General features: G+C 39.4%; 1 protein-coding gene across 1 annotated transcript in view; it reads left to right on the top strand.

Annotated features, from left to right (window-relative positions):
* The window catches only part of bmpr1ab (bone morphogenetic protein receptor, type IAb), a 32,375-nt gene extending 12,103 nt beyond the window's left edge, over positions 1–20,272 (top strand). The window contains exons 3-13 of the mRNA XM_053511491.1: positions 4,463–4,676; positions 12,787–12,955; positions 13,099–13,201; positions 13,438–13,537; positions 13,967–14,063; positions 14,227–14,362; positions 14,820–15,012; positions 16,208–16,505; positions 16,799–16,974; positions 17,096–17,226; positions 17,796–20,272. Coding sequence (XP_053367466.1) covers positions 4,613–4,676; positions 12,787–12,955; positions 13,099–13,201; positions 13,438–13,537; positions 13,967–14,063; positions 14,227–14,362; positions 14,820–15,012; positions 16,208–16,505; positions 16,799–16,974; positions 17,096–17,226; positions 17,796–17,921 — 1,593 coding nt within the window. The 5' untranslated portion in view covers positions 4,463–4,612 and the 3' untranslated portion in view covers positions 17,922–20,272. The remainder of the gene's footprint in view (positions 1–4,462; positions 4,677–12,786; positions 12,956–13,098; positions 13,202–13,437; positions 13,538–13,966; positions 14,064–14,226; positions 14,363–14,819; positions 15,013–16,207; positions 16,506–16,798; positions 16,975–17,095; positions 17,227–17,795) is intronic.
* The last annotated feature ends 108 nt before the right edge of the window (positions 20,273–20,380 follow it).

The raw sequence follows: 20,380 nt of genomic DNA, 5'->3' as shown, positions 1-20,380 counted from the left end.
TTCTGCAGTGTGTGAAAATGATCTGTAAGAGAAGAACCTCCTCATGAATCCATTAGTGCCTTTTTGCTTGCAGTGGCAGTCGCTCAGACTACCTGCATAAAGTAAAATAAATAAATAAATAAATTGTGTCTTTAGTTAATATACCATCCTGTCTTTCAACTTTCCCCCCACTTTAACACCACACTCAATGTTTGTTTTAGCATCTCTTAACAAGCAATGTTGCAAACGTTTCTTCATCTTCATGGGGAACATATGAATAAGGACGTTGTTTTCCCCTGAATGCTTTATCAGGACGGTTTTCGAAGGTCTGCATTCATTAGAATCAGTGACTTGGCAGGCAGGAATTCACTCTCGTTAAAAGGGCCCACATTATGGAGAGAGGTTGATCTTTCCCAGGTACAGAAAAGTGTGTTTTGAAGTAAAGCAGACCGCTGGAGTGGAATGCCTTTGGTTATGGCGTATGAAGTCTTTAGAGATGTGGTGTTCCAGTAATGATAAACAGCTGATCAGGACAGTGAAACTCGCTTATGTTTCTGTCAGCACGAATGTGTTTTTTTTTTTTTTTTTTTTTTTTTTATGAAGATATAATGTAATGTTTTCTCTGACCTTTTCAGTGTTTTGGGACATTATTTTCAATGGAATATTCCAAATATTTAGCAAATTCAAATCACTACGTATTATTTTTTTTGCACAGATGACATGTTTTTTTGTTTGTTTGGCAGCTGTTTTGTACCAGTGTGGGAAATTACACTGTAGCAATCAAGAGGTTGGTCTGCAGAACTGAAATATGGATGTTGGCCAGTCCCTTTCAACCATAAGCCTTTTAACCTTGTATGTGATCGTGTGTGTGTGTGTGTGTGTGTGATGACTTGAGCTGGGTCCAGACAGCACAGTTTTTTTTTTTTTGTTTGTTTGTTTTTTTCTTGGAATGTGTCGGAGCATATGGGTCTTCTAAAGCTCTGCCTTATTTTCAGCTGCATGGACTAATTACAGGCCACCCTGACAATCTCCAGCCAGCCAATCCGCAGTAGTCTTTGCACAATTTTCCCAGGATCTTTTAGAGGTCAAACTAGAGCCGCAGGTCTCAGATACACGTTTTTGCACATTTGTATTAATGCTTTTACTTTAAATGAAATCAGCATGATTATACCGACTGCTGTCACCTGCACAAGAAATACCAGAGCGCGCACATCTTGGGGAGTGAGCTCTGATCTTCTGAGAGAAAACAAAAGAGACTAAAGGATGGACACTGAGCGTCGGCATGGTCCTGAGAGTCTGCTTTTTGAAATGAGCAGCAATCTGGAAACAGTCTGCACAGTTTGAGTTTTGTCTAGACTGTTGGACCAGACGACATTTTGGAACGTCTTCAAGAAGCAGCAACGGCAAACTGGAAAAAGGCAACAAAAAAAGAGGGGGGCAAAAAAATTAACTTGCACTGGATCTCTGTGGCTTTTTATGAACATTTTAAATATACGTATAAAATTCGCTGATGGTTTATATTTGTTTATTTTTCCATTTTCAATTGGAGCGAAAATGTTTAACAAGACATTTTATTTTCTCCTGGAGATTATTTTGCTTTTCATTCTTGACAACCAGAGGGAAAACAGACACAAATTAAATATTATATATAGTGAGTGATATACGGAGTATAACTATATAGACAATTTGTAGACTTCTTTATGCAGCTCTTCCAAACAACTTGTTTATCTGATCTATAGTGTTTTTTTTTTCTGCTTTAAGAATCAAGTCATGTGTTCCATTCTTAGACCGTGACTTACCTGGGGTCCATCACTGTCTCTGTCTTGTGGCGACGGACATGAGAGAAATTTTTGATGTGTGCAGCCATGGGAAAATGGAGCATGGGGGAAATTGATTTCCTAGCTGTAAACCTTGTACTGTGTTTAATTTTTACTACATCTGCTTTTATTCTAATCCGTGCTGCAGTGCATAATTGTTTTTGCCATGCCTTGTCAGAGGAGACTATTAGTTTTTCCTGTTTGACTGGAAACTTTAAAAATCATTTTTGTATGTTCCAAGTTATCTTTAGTGACATCTTAAAAGGTGCCAATAGTTCTGCAGTTGACTAATATACTCCAACTAATGTGACTTAACATTTGTTAAATTAATGCTCCCAGTTTAATATTCAGCTGGTTTCCCCGTTCCTCGTCACTGTGCTCGGGTGCAGTGCAATCTGTCTCTTTAGAGATGTACATACATTTGATAAATCTCAAACGTAAGCCAAAGACATGCTGTGGATGTGAAAGAGCCAGCGTGTTGCCAGCAGCCGAACATGACTGAGGTTTCTGAGGGACTACAACCAGCAAGAAATGATAGATGGAGGGGGGGGGGGGGGGAGTATAGCAAAAGGGCTGGAAGAGGGAGTGCTCATTATTCTTATGCTAATCCAGCCTGGAATGAGGCACAGGAGCAGCCAAGCAAACAATGTGAGTGGAGCCGGGAAGTCTGCTCTTCCCCAAGCCTTGAGAGGCAACCGAGGCACTGCATTGCCTCCAAGGGGGGGCCCCAAGAAGGAGAACACATGCCAACACACACAGGCCATATATGCCATGTTGACTCTCACATTTCACCAGTTATGAGGCAGGCAGCAAAGTCAGATGCTTTGGTAAGTGTGTGTGTGTACGTATAGGTGTTAAGACTTTCTATTAATATCTATTAGACATGATCAGGGCAGGTTGGACATAACATCATGTTCATTTAGACTTGTTTTGTCATATTTTGCCAAGGTGGTATGATTTATTCACATCTGAAAGGACATTACAAATACAAGAGATTTGAAATAAGTAATGTCGAAATGGGGGAAATATATTGCATATACCATACAATAAAACACATGCTTAATTTGCATTAGTCAAATCCCCTTTTCCATATTGAGGTTTTATATGGCTGCGTTCACAATACAAGCCTTATTGGTCAAATCAGATTTTTTGCCCGTTCTCATTTAAGTTGTATGGCTGTGTATTGAATAGATATCTAATCTAGGACCACATACAACAGTGACTCGGATCCGGTCTAAAAAACATCAGATTTGTGTGTTTAGACAGCCTTAAAAAATTATGACCTTTGTCACATAAGGCTTAAAAAAAATGAGAATTGATTCTAATGAGGGTTCAGCGGTAGCTCAGTGTTTAAGACCTTGGACCACGGTTCGGAGGATTTCAGGTTTAAACCCCGGAACCACTAAGTTAGCACTGTTGGGCTCTTGAGCAAGGCTCTTTACCCCCAACTGCTCAGATGTATAATGAGATAAAATGTAAGTCACTCTGAATAAGGGTGTCTGCCAAATGCCTGAATGTAAATGTAATGAAAGCAGGTGAATTGTTTCTATAATTACCCTGCTATTAGTGGGGCAGGTACGCAGACAGAGGGTAATACACACTCACCTATTAGTGTAAGAAGAAAACACATTTCAGTTGTGTATATTGTATATATTTGACAAATATATGTATGTATAATATCAAAATCTCAGTTTATTACCCAGCCCTACTTCTGAGAGACCCTGCTGTGTAGTTAATTCTAATATTAGCTCATGTCGAGTCGCGTCAAGGAAGTTAAAATTAAAGAAACACAATGCTCAAACTTAGTTTGTATCAGCAAAATATCATGGCATCGTCTGTTATTCATTGTTTCAGTCTGAAGGTTTAGGAGTGGGGAGAAGAGGTTGTGGAGTTCAGCACGTGGTTTGTGTGTTAAGCAGTGATGGTGTGACTGTGTGTAGAGGAAGCTCTTGTTTACAGATGGAATTATGAGTGTCAAGGGGTCTTGTGCGCGTGTGATGAAACTGTCTTCCGTCACAAACCCACAAACTTCTCACAAGCCTTTTTACTTAAGCGCAATAACTGGACTAGGATAATCTTGAAAAATTTAGTTTAAAGTTTTCATTCTCATGTGAGGTGCTTTGTAGGTTTTGCATTCCTTATCCCCGGAAAACTAATATGCTGTAGTTTTGGATGTTTTGTGTGTGGTTTATGGCTGCTGTCCGACCAGAGACCAGGTTATAGCTATGCCTGTTGTTCCCTCTGGGAGGAGGAAACATTTCAAAGGATCTTCCTTTAGTCACCCCTTATATTGGAAGTGTGAAAAGTAGGGCACCGCTCAGGGATCTTTGTCCTCATTGGCCAAATGAAAAGTGACAGAAACCAACCTCTTGCCCTTCTGAGCTCTAAGCAGCCACGGAGACCCACTAATTGCACAGACATGCAGGAGCAATGATGGATCAGACATGTTATTAACACTGGCTAGAGCCCAATGCCAGCTGTTGAATAATATATACAACCCTGATTAAAGCTCTGGGGTCAAGCACCACTAGAAAGAAAATGTATGATGGGAAGGAGTTAAGTCAAATGACCTTAATATGCTTGACTTTACAAAAAGCTATTTAGTTCATGCCACACAATTACAGGAGGCTTGTCACTAATCAGTTTGTACCCTCTGCATTTTGTAGGGTTATAACCGGAAGGAATCCATGATTAGGCTTTGAAGTCCTCACCACTCTGTCTTGCTGTCCTGCTGTCTGCATCCTAAGACGCGTCCCTCCACACTATCACTCTACAGCACCAAACTATCTGCAGCCTCTCATCCTTTAACTGCCATAATGAAGACAATCAGGGTCTTCTTTGCAGTGTTTGGAGTTTTTCTTCTCATCCACCAAACAAAAGGTAAGACTGGAAGCTCTGTTTTCACCTTGTAACATTTCAGCAAACTATAAGATTGTCATTCAGATAGAGCTTACTTTTATGTAAATGTTACTTGCAGTTTAATTCAAACTGTATGTACATGATATTTGTCTTAGCTAGCTAAAATGTTAGTGTCTAATGTTAATTTATGTCCTTACATTACTTTGCATGTAATGAACTCATTGTCCTCCATGTCCCATATTCTACATTTCATTACATATCAATTTATTAGCAAGATGTTTAGCTAACTTTACATCTTAAACAGCCTGTTAGTACAATTAAGCCCAAAGCAAGACATATAATATCTCTAAAATAATGCTCGACAATGTCTACACAGCTGGAATGTCAAGTTCATCGATTCCGGATCTAATCAGATATGAAAGCAATTGTACCTGAAAATAGAAGTGGGCATGATGTCACGGGGGCCAGGGGTAGCTCAGTGGTTAAGGCATTGGACTACGGTTCGGAAGATCCCAGGTTCAAACCCCACAACCACCAAGTTGCCACTGTTGGGCCCTTGAGCAAGGCCCTTAACCCTCAACTGCTCAGATGTGTAATAAGATAAAAATGTAGGTCGCTCTGGATAAGAGCGTCTGCCAAATGCCTAAATGTAAATGTAAATGTTACCAGTGCCACCTGTCTTCTCTGAAATCTCTGTATGCACGCGGCTCTCATCCTTTAACTTGCACAATCATAGCTGGTGAAGTAGGAGGGCATGCGAGAGCAATGCTTTTGATATTTTTTCTAAAATATCAAAAACAGAAGGAGAGAACAATAAATCAATTTGTGCCCAATGTTGGTGTTAACTGGCAGCTCGCAAACCAACTAGGTGCACACTGCCACCTGTTGTGTTCGAGGTTGAAAATACGAATAAAACCGTGCCTAATGTGTGAAAGAGACCCAACATGGGGGTCTGTGGGGATTGACTCACTTTTTGCCCCTTGGTTAGTATGTCATAACATACATGTGCAAGTCTATGCATAAATGTTCCTCATAAAGTTTATACCTGTAAAAAAAAAAAAATAAGTTACTAATGTTGACGAATAAGATTGCTTGATTACAATCTAGCATGACTAAATCCAGTGACCTTCTAGTTGTAATACTTGTTGAGAATCCACATCTATCCCCACCTGGTTAGGTGTGAATGAGCCATTGCTCTCCTTTGTCTATGCATAAGGTTTGTTTTTTTGTCAGTCACTACATGGGGTTAGTGTCTGTGTGTAAAGCAAATGGTGTGGTTAGATGTATGGAGGACATTTAGCATTGCACTCATTGTTTGGGAGGTTCCAGATGACACATATCTGTAGATGGGGCAGATTGTGAAAAGTTGAATTGGGCTCATTGTATTTCTATAGATAACATGGTGTGTTATCTCTAAAAGCACTTTAAAGAAGCAATTGTTTGACTAATCCTTTAGGCAGAAACAATCTACTTCTAGTAGAAGACACAATTATGTTAAACTAGCAGTATTTACATTTAAATATACAGTTTTCAAAAGGTTTGTCAGTCAGATTAAAACAGAAACTACTTGTGTTGAATGCAGAATTAACTCAGTTATACACGTTATAGTTCTAGGCTGTAATGTTTTGTTTGGTTACCTGCTTTGCTAATTTTACAAGGATATGCATTTAGCTAGTCATTTATTTGTTTTCCATGGGTTTCTCATTAATATAACCGACTATATCTTTTTTTTGTTACAGACATGTTTGTTTCTAAAAGCCCCTCTATTTTTGTGTATAATTTCCTCCAGTCTTAAACAGTGTCTATTATTAGCCGCAGGAAAACAGCAGTAGGACTAGCGTTAGCCCGAACTGGGAAAGCAAATTTTAAAGAGGTCAGTCTGCTTTGCTTTGAAGCTGAAATGACTCAGTCATAGCTCACAGTCTCATTAGTCTCATCGAAAATGGTTATAATTCACGCACAGGGTCACATGCAGGTCAAAGATATAATTTTGTTAAAAGTTTTTGTTGTTACTGCTTCTCGTGACCAGTCCACTGTTCTTTTTCAAGTCATGTGACTGTATGGAGCGGTCATCGTCAGCCTAAAATACGTTCTTCGTGTTGCTATTTGTATCTCTACCCTGGGATGGGTGCAGAAACAGACGTTGAAAGCTTTTTTTCCCTTCATGACCATAAACTAAAGATTTGGCCAGAGCCATTAAAAACAAAGGGCAACCACCTCGTCACTGCAGGGCTTCATTTTAACCCGCATGAAGGAGCTGTATTAGGAGGAGGACATGGGGTTATCCCATTTGTTCCTTTTGTATTTAAAATAAGTAAATAAATAAATGTTAAAATCAGTGTTTTATGTTTTTTTGGAACATGTAAAATTAAATGGCGCCCAAGTTTAGACTAACTAAGGTTGACTGAATTAAGCCATTTTAATTTGTCTTGTGGCCCAGTGCAGTAAAATCACACGGGCTGTATGCTAAGAATTGCATGTCTGCTGTGGCTCACCACTTTCACTATTTTACTCTTTCTCTTTTCAGTCATCTGTTTAGCACAGCCCTAATTTAATACTTGAATGGCTGGTGATTGCTCTGTGGTGCTAACCCTGCTGTTTCTCTGAACCCCTCACACTCGCTCCTGTCCTGTGAGGGCTTGATTATCCCTCCCCCAGTCGTTAACTCCTGTGATGGGCCAGCCGCCCAGGCCCTACTCCAGGAAGCTTGTTGAATCTATTGTTGGTGAGCTGCGTTTCCCCAACACTTTAACTGTTTCCTGTATTACACTGTGCGATGGCCATTATTCTCAAATAAGCACAGAAAATACTCACTGCTGTCCGGAAATGATATTCCTACGCTGACAGAAGGGGATTAACAAGACCCAGCCATTGTGTGTGTGTGTCAGTGTAATAAGGCACAGAAAGCCTCAAGGTTGTGGAGAGCTTGGTTCGGGTGGTGTCTCTCGACCCGTTAGAAACGCACTTTAATAAATCCAGTCATTAAAGTGTGCAATTTGCAAGTCTGTCTCAGGCAGGCGCTTGTTTTTTCACATGTTCCCCTTACAATTGCCTTTTAACAAGCTAGTTTTTAAAATAGCGACGGATTATTAAGTGTTCGAGACTCTCTTCTGAAACCTGAGGCCATGTCTTGGAAACCTGTGACCATTACAAGCACTTTGATTTACTGTTAAGCCATGCTAGTGTTAACAATCCAATTTGGAGAGCTTTTGTTTAATCACCTTAAACTTTCAGTGGACTTTCTCGTACAGCTGTTTTAGAAAGTTTAAGGGTTTTGTGTCTGAACTGCTTTAGACTATGCTAGACTATGGACCACGGAGTTAACTACTACGTAAGCGCACTTCCTTATTTACAAAATTGTGACTTGTTTTAGTTTTTTGTTGTTGTTGTATTTTAGAGAATGAATACACTGAGCTTGTTGTGATGGAGGATTTGGGTTTCTCTACTGCTCTAGCTTAGTCGCTGAGGCGCAGTAAGAATGAGCTCTGCCTTGATTACAGACTTCGAGAGACTTGGCTGAGGTCTTGCATCATTTCCTGCTCAGACTTTCCTGTGGTTTTGAGAAACTCAAATGCGGAGGAAAAAAGTGTTAATACTTCATGAAAAAAAACACCTTTCTTTAATTTTTTGTAAATTTCTGATAATTCTAGTCATCGTACGTAGTGTGGTTTAGATAAATCTTACATCGCAAAGTTTCAGGCATATCCTGTTTATCAAGGTGTGAAGTTTCTACCACTTTGCATCTGCATTCTCAGCATATCCCAGCTCACATATTGCTCTGGGCTCTTTTGAGCTTTGCACTGGGCTTTCAGAGCTGCCTGCACTGCCCTCACATTTATGAGGGTTAAACCCCAGATGTGTGAGAGCTTTCGCAAACTGCATAAATTCCTTCATTCCTATCTGACATGGAGTAAGTGGATAATATCTGCATAGATCAGGCAGTTCGACCCCGCCGTATTCCTTCACATACATAGTCACTCATAATTTGTTCTAAGCGTTGAGTTTTGCTCTAGAGAGCGATGGCGACTGAACCAGGGTGCGTTTTTTTAGCTACTGTCTCTTTAAGAGCAGTCTGCAGGCTGGGAGAGTGTGGTCAGAGGGACTCATTACTGCCTGAGCACTGCCAGACCTCAGACTCCGCTGTGACGGCCAGTCAGAATTAAGCACACATGTAGAAGCAGGGAGACACTGCAGCTCTTTTTAAGGGAGGAGCAGGGAGAGCGAGTATATTGGATGGGGTTTTGGAGGCTGGCTCTGTTGGTGCAGTAATTTGAGCTGTCGAGGTCCCTCAGAGGCACACACTTACCAAGCTGCATGTGCTCTGATTTAGAGGCTAATGTGCGGTTCTAACCTGTATCTTATTTGTCTCCTTTTTTTCCCCCCCAGTTTTGTAGCCATCACTGAAGGCAAGCCGTACACATCATGACAGATCTGACCAACTTTTACGGGCTCACTTAAAAGTAGCCTGTATCATGGCCCCACAACTCGCATTCCTTCCTTAAACTTAGTACTGTCTCGCAGAACGCGGGGGGAGGCCGACAAAAAACAGGCCTCTATGAGCGTGTTCTCTGAGAGACTCCAGAGTGTGGACTCTCACCTCGCAGGAGGACGTTTTATTTTTTTCCATCAAGCAGTGTTTACATTACCGGCTTCCTCCTCCATTATCGTTCAGAGTTCTGTTTAACAGCGGCGGCGCCTGGCCTAAACTGCGAACTGATCAAAGATGTAAAATTAAACGCTTTCAACATGTTTTTTACGCTTAGCTTAATGGAGGGGCCGAGGGACGCTTTTCACTGCGGCATCTAACGAACATTGCTCAACTGTAAAAATCAAACCCTGACACATAAGCAAAGGATTTATATTTTATATCCCAGGCACCCAGCAAATGTCTGAAAAGGTTTTCAAACACTGCAGTGTGTGTTTATGTGACGGAGAGAGAGAGAGAGAGAGAGAGAAGGCACAATCTTTAAAATACTCCTGATAAAATATTTTCTTTTCTCCTAACTCTTTGCTTACAGTTTTGCACAGTGTTTTATGAAGGATGCTCTTTATCATAATTGCTTTGTAATAAAATAAACCACAAAGCAGCTTCAAATGCTGCCGATTTTAAATTATAGGTGCATTTCAGCTGCATGGATTATGAAAGAATGCAGAAATTGTATGCACAATCTCTCTTTTTAATAAATTAAAGCTGATGTTAGGTCTTGAACCTTACAATATTTTGATGAAGAAATGAAAATGAGAACCATAATCTGTTTAACAAATTAAGGATGTTCAGGTAAACTTTAAACACCAGTACAAGAAACTGACAGAACTCTTAGCTTGATATTTTTATGAACATTCATAAATTAAATGTTAAACAGGATTGACATTGTTTATAACGTACTGCAAATTTACCTGCGAAAAAAAAGGGAGGGGGAAGAGAAAAGTTTCCACAACAGAATGTATGGACAGGATTTCTGCTTTCTGGTGGAAACGTAAATTAAAACCTCATCCGAGAAAGGCATGCTTCTCATTTAGGACCATTCTAGAAATTCTTGGTTCCGGAAAAAGGTTCAGGAGCTTTTGGTGGAACATGAGACCTTTTTTTTTTTTTTTTTTTCCTTTCTTTTTTTTTTTTCACGACTCTAACGGTCGAGAGTTCATGCGTCACAATTATATGTTGCAGAATAGTTTCGTAGTAATTCACTGATTAAATCTGAAAAAGAAGTGTTTATATTGCACTTGGGGTTATCTTGGTTGCTGTCCTGCTTTTCTCATAAAAGGCTTAAATATATGCATATATAAACATATATGTGCAGGCTAAATCATTTATTCGCCAACTTGTTTCACAGTTGCCTAGCAGCAGTGGTCTCGTAACTTTAACCAGTGATCAGTTTCCTTGAGTCAGAGCCCACGTCTTTGAGTTCCATTTGAACACGGCGTTATATCATGTTATTTTTCTCTTGAAGGCAGGCATCAGGGCCTCAGAGCTGTATCATGAACTCATTGATTTTTTGGAACATGAGACGCTGAGGGTAGTAAAGAACAAAAGCATTGGGACACCGGGGTCATTTCCTATGTAGCAATGAGCAAAGGGTACCACTCCTCCCTTCATGGTTTTTCATATCAGTGGTTTAGTCGTTGAGCCCCCAACACACACACACACACACACACACACACACACACACACACACACACACACACACACACACCCCGCCCGCCGCCCCAAAGTGATATCAGTGTTGGAGTCCAAGGCGCTCTGACTGCCTGGCTCCACACAGCTGACAAGATATCATGGCTGTATATCAGTGAGCTCAACTCCACCCTGTCTTGATAGAGGTAGAGGTGTCGCTGCTTGCTATCTTTACCGATACATGACTGGATTTGTCTACTGTATGTGCTCCAGGTCTGCCCCCCCCCTCCCTTCCTTATTCCGGTAATTCGGCGAGGGGAAACGTGTGGCTGTGATTTATGGGGTGATTTCATACATCTCTCATCTTCTGTCCATCTTCAGTGTTGAGGTGTGTGGCGCTGAAGCAGGATTCTAGGGGTGGAATGTGTTGATTGCGTAAACGTTAGCGTGGGCTTATTTTGATGGAGATGAGGCCTCCAGAAGGCCTGTCTGGACCTGCAGGCTGAGGAACAGCACCGTGACTTTAAGAGGAACCACAGCTAACAACACAGGAGCCTTTGTGCTTGGGGAGTAGGCACACTGCTTGTCTAAGACAGACACACACACACACACACACACATACACTCTCACAGAGAGGGATCCGGTTACAGTTTTCAGACATCCATGACGCTGCCTTCCCTCCGTCCCTGCTTCAATCTTTATCTTTGTCTCTTACTCACAGCCTGAAAGTCTGTTTTGGTCATGGTGTACCGCCTGCCATGTATTCGATAAAGATTTTCCGTGCCGTAACTGAATATACGCTCCGCTAAAAAAATCTATGGTGCTGGTGAGTTGTGTAGAGGAAAATGTAGATTGAAAGCTAAGGACATAGTATTCATTAGCTTCCTCATCAACTACCAGCTCTTTTAACAGTCTGTATTATCTTTTCTTTTAGCTAAAGTTTTTGACAGCCCATGTTTTTTGTTTTTTTAAGATCTTACAAAAGAAGTGTTGCATATATATTTGTGATAGTTTCCCCAAAGAGGCGCCTTAATCAGTAATGAGTCAGCTTGGATTATTGTAGTTGGGTAAGAAGAGTCAGTCAGTAAATCTACCAGAACAATCCATTCTGCTTGTTTAGTCTGAAGGTTAATCGTAGCATTCACTTGGAATCACTATGAACCGTGCATAAATATAAGCACAAACCCTGTTACACAATCATCAGACAAAATGAAGAGCTGCATTCTTAAATATAGTAAACATGACAAGCCTGATTTTTTTGGGGGGGTGGGTGGGGGTTGGGGCGGGGGAGATTGGTGTCATCATTTAAATAGCTAGATAGTGTAGTGGATATAAGTACACATCAGTATGTACTCTATTGTAAAGCATTTATTTGAAATATACAAGAGCTAAGCCAAATTTGGACACATGTTCTTATTAAAATACACTATGGGTACATAAATATGCCTTTTAATATGGTATCCTTTAATCTGGCAAACCTGTCAACATTATATTCATAATGATTTTGTTACTCGTTGGCTAATTAGCTCGCTGGCTTGTAAACTGAAAAACTAGATTTTATTTGTTACAAAGTGAATCTGTTGGGGTTTTTGTTTTTGTTTTTTCCCTTCCCCAGTGGTCTTGATTTTCACTTCTCACTTTCAGCAGTTTATTTAACAATAATCAATCCTGTCAAAATGTACCAAAACAACCCCCATTTTATTTTTTACCACATAGTGTACATACCAAGCAGATTCTCTGGATAACACGCATCATCCACTGATATTCTGCATATCAGATCCGTCGCTGATGAACCCGAGTTTATATTTAATAATTTAGTGTTTCTAGGAAAGTTCTGGACAGTTCAGTAGCATATGAACAATGCAAGACAATTTAACCATTCAAACATCCTTGAGCCAAGCATACTTTACTCCAAAATCTCCTTTTTTTGTATTCACAGTCCTTGTACATTAAACTCAAGAGTACAACATGCTCCTCTTTTTTTTTAACCAACAGTGTGATGGTTTTTATTCATAGGTGGTCAGAATCCAGACTACGTGCTCCATGGCACGGGAGTGAAACATGGAGAGCCAAAAAAGTCTCTGGCAGCGGACGGCTCTACCGTGGCTCCAGAAGACGCAGCACGATTCCTCAGCTGTTATTGTTTAGGTCACTGCCCAGAGGACGCCACCAACAACACCTGCGAGTGAGTCACCATCTTACCCCACCGGCCCTAAACTCTAATTATTTGGCTCTTCTTATCCTCTCAGTCATCCCTACATTTCAAAGCCATTACACATGATAAGACCTGTGAGTAAAGGATCTGTGTGTGTGTATGTGTGTAATTAGGACCAATGGGCAGTGCTTTGCCATTATCGAGGAAGATGAGCATGGTGAAGCTGTCCTTACATCTGGCTGTATGAAATATGAAGGCTCCCACTTCCAGTGCAAGGTAAACCCTTTATTAAGATAATGTAGTGTTTAAACTGGAAAAACTGTTCATCTTACTCTAGAAATGAGTGTAATTTACTTCGGTCAGATTTTATTTGCACCAAAGATACATTTCTGAACACATTTACAATATATCATCCTGTTTTTAGTTTGTTTGTTTATTTAAATAGCAATTCCTAAACCTTAATAAATAACTTGGTAGGTTTTGGATGTTGACGAGTGTTTATTTTGTGACAGGATTCTCCCAACGCTCAGACAAGGAGGACGATCGAGTGTTGTTCCACAGATTTCTGTAACAGAGACTTGCAGCCTACTCTTCCGCCTCCTGTTATCCAAGGTGAACTTGAGCTTAAAGCTCAAATAAGATTGATCCAACATAACTCCGATCAATACTTTATTGCTACCTCGAGCTCAAGGCTGTTAGGAATTTACTACAGTTAACTTGGAACTAAACTTTCATAAAACATAGAAATGACGAGTGAAAAAAAAAAACTAAATAAAGCTATTTAGAGAGATTTAACATTCAGGAGTCATTCAGTGGGCTCTAGTTTCTTGAACCTGGTCATCATTATGAGATCAGTGCTTCACCACAGGATTAAAATGTTCAGTCAGAAGAACCGTGTAACGATTTGTAGAATTCTACAGATTTATTGTTCTTTTGTCACCTGTCCATAGTACACCAAATTTTAAAAAAAATCCACTGCAGACACTAGTTATGTAATTATTTTTTTCTCCTTCAAATCTAAACATGTGTTTCTTAATCCAGACCCCTTGTTTGTGAATACTCACTGGCTGGCCTTCCTGATCTCTGTGACCGTGTGCTGCTTCACACTCATCGCAATTACTGTTGTCTGTTACTACAGGTAATACAGATTTGTTTTGTGAACGATTTCCAACTTACTGAAAGTGAATAGACTCATCGACTGAAAAATTCACTTTACATGATAATGCTGCATACATGATAATGCTGAATTGTGATGCAATTTTGTGTGTGTGTGTGTGTGTGTGTGTGTGTGTGTGTTTCAGGTATAAGCTGCAGACAGATAGGAGACGCTACCAAAGAGACCTGGAGCAGGATGAGGCCTTCATTCCTGTTGGCGAGTCTCTCAAAGACCTGATCAGCCAGTCAAGCACTGGCTCAGGCTCAGGCCTCCCCCTGCTGGTATTTTAAAAATATTAACTTTCGGGGCTCCCTTTATTTTGCTTCAGGCCCCTTTGTTGCTCATGTTGTACATGTGTTTTTCATTATTTGAACATTTCATCAGACTGAAACAAAGTATATAGGCATAAGAAACTTATTACATCTAATTCCTGGTTTAATTGTTCAGACTCCATCTATGCTCTATTGTAGCACCTTTGAAAATATAATTACATAACTTAAATAAGGGAAAACTTGCTAAAATTAAATTACACATGAAAATGGTATAGTCTTGGCCTCCGGTCAAACCTTACTTTTCTCTTTTTAATAAAACACATTAAGCATGTCTACAGCCAAACATAATTAGGTAATTGAAAATGGAGGAAATGAAAAATCTTCAATTAGTTTTGCTTATTAAAGGTGGCCTATTTAAAGGTGTGATCTCAAGTTCTCCTGTTTTTGTTTTTTTTGTTTCCCCCAGGTGCAGCGCACTATTGCTAAACAGATCCAGATGGTGCGTCAGATCGGGAAGGGGCGTTACGGCGAGGTGTGGCTTGGCCGCTGGAGAGGAGAGAAAGTGGCAGTAAAGGTGTTTTTCACTCGTGAAGAGACCAGCTGGTTCAGGGAGACGGAAATCTACCAGACTGTTCTGATGAGACACGAGAACATTCTTGGTATATCACTCCCACAGTATTTTCATCTGACCAATGTGTAGATAATGTTTAATTATCATGATAAGAATAAAAATATTTAATTAGTTCAGAAACAAAAGGGGAAGGGGTCGAAAAACTTTCCCTTTTGTGGGTATATTTGAATTACGTTTATAATCAATTAATTAATATTAATTTCTAACTGTATATATAGCTGCAGTCCAAAGTGGAACAGAATAACATTCTCCCAGGACCATGATGCTACATGAGACTACACATATGACTATAAAAGATACATAGGAGTAGTCGTTGTGTAGATGTGTGCAAACAGCACAAGACACTATAATTACTACTAAAACATCATTGACGGTGATTTGATTATTATTATGAGGAATGCCAGGTACTTTATATGCAAATATTTACCTTTTGTGTCAAATGTGTTTTGTGGTGAACCAGGAGGTTAGCCAAACCTAAGAGCTAAGCTAAAGGCAGGTAAACAGGTACTTGAAACATCCTTGTGGTCGAGCTGACTTAGCTTACTGCTCGCTGCTCCACTCTCACTGAAAATAAATGGCAGACAATCGAACGTCTGTAAGGTTAAAAGCCTGTAATGTATACAAAAATCCATATTCTTTATTTAAATAGCTCTCATCAGTTAAAGGGCCAAATTTACTTAAGGTCCAGATCTGGCACATAAGCACCGAATAGCACTAAATCACAATACATTTTCAGTTTTGTGGCCAAATATCTGCTCAGACTTCATTAAGTTATCAGGTTTTACAGGAATATCCTTCCTGCTTGCCAGGGTATGTCTTAGTGTATCTAAAAAATAAGAACACCCCAATCCCATTCAAAAATTGTACAATTATTTTGCAATAAGATTAAAATTACAAGATTACATTTGTGTTTAGAATTTGCAAATGTTCATACAAAGTTAGCCCAAAAATTTATGATAATTAATAATGTTGCTAATATTATATTATTATAAGATACATTATACTTTTTTCTTTACCTGAAATGTGGAAATTCTTATTATTTATTTATTTATTTATTTATTTAGTTTTATTTTTTTGCAGACTCTGTATTTAGGTGCATTAATTCTATTGCCAGAACGTTATGTTATGCTATACCAAAAGCATAACATAACAGTTATCAACTTATATCACTATACCAGTGTGTTGCTGCACTTATCATAATCAGCCTGCTCTTTTCTGTCCAGGTTTCATTGCAGCTGACATTAAGGGCACAGGAGCCTTCACACAGCTTTTCCTCATCACAGACTACCATGAGAACGGCTCTCTGTACGACTACCTGAAGTTCACCACCCTGGATACTCAGTCTCTGCTGAAGCTAGCCTACTCTGCAGCATGTGGTCTGTGCCACCTCCATACTGAGATCTATGGCACTCAAGGCAAACCAGCCATTGCTCACCGAGACCTGAAAAGCAAGAACATCCTCATTAAGAAGAACGGCACATGCTGCATCGCTGATCTTGGTCTAGCTGTTAAGTACAACAGGTACTCTGACAATGCACATACGTTACCTGTCAAAAGTTTGCGTTTATTTTCTATATTCTAGAACAATACTGTAAAGGTCACATATGGCATTGCGTAATTAAGTAACAACAATACAAAAGTCAGATGTAATTTGAAGGCACAAAGGTCAGCTGTTCTGGAATAGTTCTTGCAAGAACACTGTTGTCAAGGTGTAGCAGACACCCGTCACAAAAATCAGGAAAGTAAATGGAGTTAGAAGGTGCTTGTTTTCTAAATGCACACATTCATACAATTTTCCCCTGTTTTCCCCTCAGTGACACTAATGAGGTGGACGTCCCTCTGAGTACACGCATGGGAACACGGAGGTATATGGCTCCTGAGGTATTGGATGAGACGATGAATAAGAATCAGTTCCAGGCCTACATCATGGCAGACATCTACAGTTATGGCCTCGTGGTTTGGGAGATGGCCCGGAGATGTGTGACAGGAGGTCTGTTTTGCTGTATAACTGTTATCTTTACGCCCCTTAACATGCTACATGATACATCTACTGTACCTCGTAAACATGAATGCTCCTGGCTTAAGATCATTAGGTTCTGTTGTTTCTGCAGGCATTGTAGAAGAGTACCAGTTACCGTACTGGGACGCAGTTTCTTCAGATCCATCTTACGAGGACATGAGGGAAGTCGTATGTGTGAAGGGCATGCGACCTACAGTCTCTAATCGCTGGAACAGTGATGAGGTAATGTGTTATATCTTTATTGTAAAAACATTTAAATTCCAATAAACATAAGCATGGTTTTTACAAAGGCAATTTTGTTAATGTAATTATAATCATTGGTGCTTGTGTACTTCTAATTATTTCTTTAATTTAAGAAATATGTTATATGAACCCTTTGACGTTACAAAATCTTGTGCATACGCAGTACGTAACATCATAGTGGGATTGGTGGGACACTGCGCCTGGAAATTATCTAAAAATTTGATCATATATTTTGACATATGGGCCTAAAGATTAATAAATCCTTTAGGATATTGCATCAGATTTCTGGATCTTGTTTATTGCTAGTAGAAGTCGGCTAGTTTAGTTGCACAATTTTGGTCATATTAAGCTGTTTTGTATTTTACAAGGACGTTTATTAGCTCCATCTTTGTAGATTCTGGACAGCGACATAGATGCTGTGTATTTCTGGGCTACTTTGTCTGAACCATTTTATAGGAATTAATGTTCCTACAGTGTTTCTTTAAGACTTAATTTGGTGATGTGATTCTGCTTACTGAATTGAAAAAGAAATTTTCTCCCTCCTACAGTGTCTCAGAGCCATGTTGAAGCTGATGTCTGAGTGCTGGGCACATAACCCAGCCTCTCGCCTCACTGCTCTGAGAATAAAGAAAACACTTGCCAAAATGGTGGAATCCCAAGACATCAAAATCTGAAAACGTATTTCACTACACTGGGTACTTCAGTGGCAGAGTGGAAATGTGAAATCATTTGAAACAGGAATTGTTGACTGAGTTCCCAAACCTAAATGTGAAGCGGAGTGCTACGGAGCAAAGTGCTTCTCCTTCACCTAAATCCCTAAGCGTCCATGTAGCACCCTCTGCTGGACCAGGAGTGCCATGCCACCACTACAATGAAAAAAAATAAAAATAGACCTAGTGTGGGACTTTTCAAACCTAAACACTAACTCAAAGTAGATGGATCAACCTGCAGCCCTACTTTAACCGTCCATCCTCTTTTACTTTAGACACTCTATTGGGAGAGATCTGCCAAATAATTTGCTTTCTGTGAAAGCTGTGCGTGGTGTGGCAAATGGCAGTGCATGTCGACGAAGTAAAGGCCTGAAGAAAATTTCGGAGAAAGCTGATTCATTCATTGTATGGCATCTTTCTTCCATTCCTGAGTGGCCACAGAGGCATGTGCATAAAAGTGGCGGTATTTCTCCACATGTACTCAAAAGGACTGCTCTAAAAGTGAACGGTGTGTAGAGCACAATGCAGGTGCAAATAAAAATGCAACATTATTTTAAATGATCTCTGATATTGTTATAGATAAGTATTATTCATCAGTAATGTTATTGATATTTAAAAGAATACTCATGAAGAATTTCTTATACATTTCTTATACATTTTTTTTATTTTAAAAATCTGTCCAATTAATTTTGATATGTTGTCAAATTATTTGGATGATGTAATCAGTCAGGAAAGAAATCCAACCACAGGGCCGTTTAAAGGTATAAGAGGTGTTGCCAAAACTAACTAGGAATGCATGGTTAATATGCAGGACTTACAGAGGATTAGGAATGGCCTGGGTACATGGGCATCAACAATGTCCTCAAAGATTTTCACACCAAAAGAATAAAATAATTCTACACTTTATAAATGGCAGGGTTTGCAGTCATGTATTCTGTCCGAATAATAAGCATGGATTAGTAGATGTCTGATATAATGCAATGTCTCCTCACATCACCCTCTACATTACATTTTACATTCATTACATTTCATCATTTTTTGCCACTTTGGATAAAGTGACTTAAAGTTGAGACAGAATACAACTGAGCAGTTTAGGGCCTCGCTCACAGACCCAACAGTGGCAGCGCTGGTGTAAACCAAAGCCCTGACCACTAAGCCATCACTACTTTAAACCTGCCAATCAATTCCATTAATGGTGCCATGATAGAATTTAAATAGGATACAAGTTCACGTTTTACGAGTTTTCTATGTAATTTGATTGATTACATATAGAATATCATAAATATTCATCAGGATTGAAGAATACAACTGCATGGGCTATTTATTGTAATCATGTCATGTTGTGGTAAGAAAAAAATACTCATTTTACTAAAAGTGATTTACTCAATATTGTAACAGAGCAGCTTATTAGTTTGTCATGTTATTCCTGTATAGTTAAAACCAGTTTAAAAAAAGTCAAAATACCAGTACTCCCGAATTATTTCCTTAAAAAAAAATGGTCACCTCTTAAAACTGATCTTTACAGCATTTGGCAGAGGCCCTTATCCAGAGGTACTTTTATGTCTTTGTACATTTAAAAAGTTGAGGGCCTGACAGTAGCAGCTTGGTGGTGGTGGGATCTAAACCCAGGGTCTTCTGGTCAAGGATCCAATGTCATAACTGTTGAGCTACCCCTGCTAAGCTTGAACATATTTTTTTCCAGAAAATATACAGAGTATAATGATTCCTGAGTTCACATGAAATCTACTTAAATGGGAGAAAAAAAATGGCACTCATTGTGCTTGTTGACTGTGTGCCTATATTTAACCTGGAAATTTGAATTTAATGAAAATTGTTTATTTAAAGTGACTTCCGTTTATTCCCACCAAAGTTCTTAGTACCAAAAGAACACTCACAGTGTTGTGTGTCTGAGATAGAAATGCAGTTTCTGGGAATTGTTTCCACACCACCGTGTCTGTGTGTTAATATGCATCATGGGATGTTTTGTGGAATCACTAATGCTTAACATCCATGCAGTCGAAACTAGATTCTCAGTGCATGCCCATTATTTTGTTTTTAAATAAATGTGTTTTAGCCAGTAGAAATTCATCTGCATCATTAACTGACTACAGAATCTTTTCTCCTCATCTATGTCCAGTGTTCAAAAGAAGCTTGTGCAGAAAGTTTGTCTTTTGTGTGTTTGTTCTGTACGGCATCTGGGTTTAAAGAAAAGGTGCCTTATGTTTACCAAGAAAAGCTGTTCTGTACACAGAATTTGTCCAATGTATCAATTTTAAAGTAAATTGCAATATTTTAGTATGCAACCCTTTGTAATTCTTTGGACTGAAGAAGGCTGTCTCTTGATTTATGCTAATTAGAATATAATATTAAAGTGCAACATTAAGGAAATTACTAGTAAGGTAAGAGAAGCATGGGCCCTTGTC

Source organism: Clarias gariepinus, chromosome 14 (genome assembly GCF_024256425.1).
Source record: "Clarias gariepinus isolate MV-2021 ecotype Netherlands chromosome 14, CGAR_prim_01v2, whole genome shotgun sequence".
In the NCBI taxonomy this organism is placed as follows: Eukaryota; Metazoa; Chordata; class Actinopteri; order Siluriformes; family Clariidae; genus Clarias; species Clarias gariepinus.
This window is presented reverse-complemented; position numbering and strand designations above follow the sequence as displayed.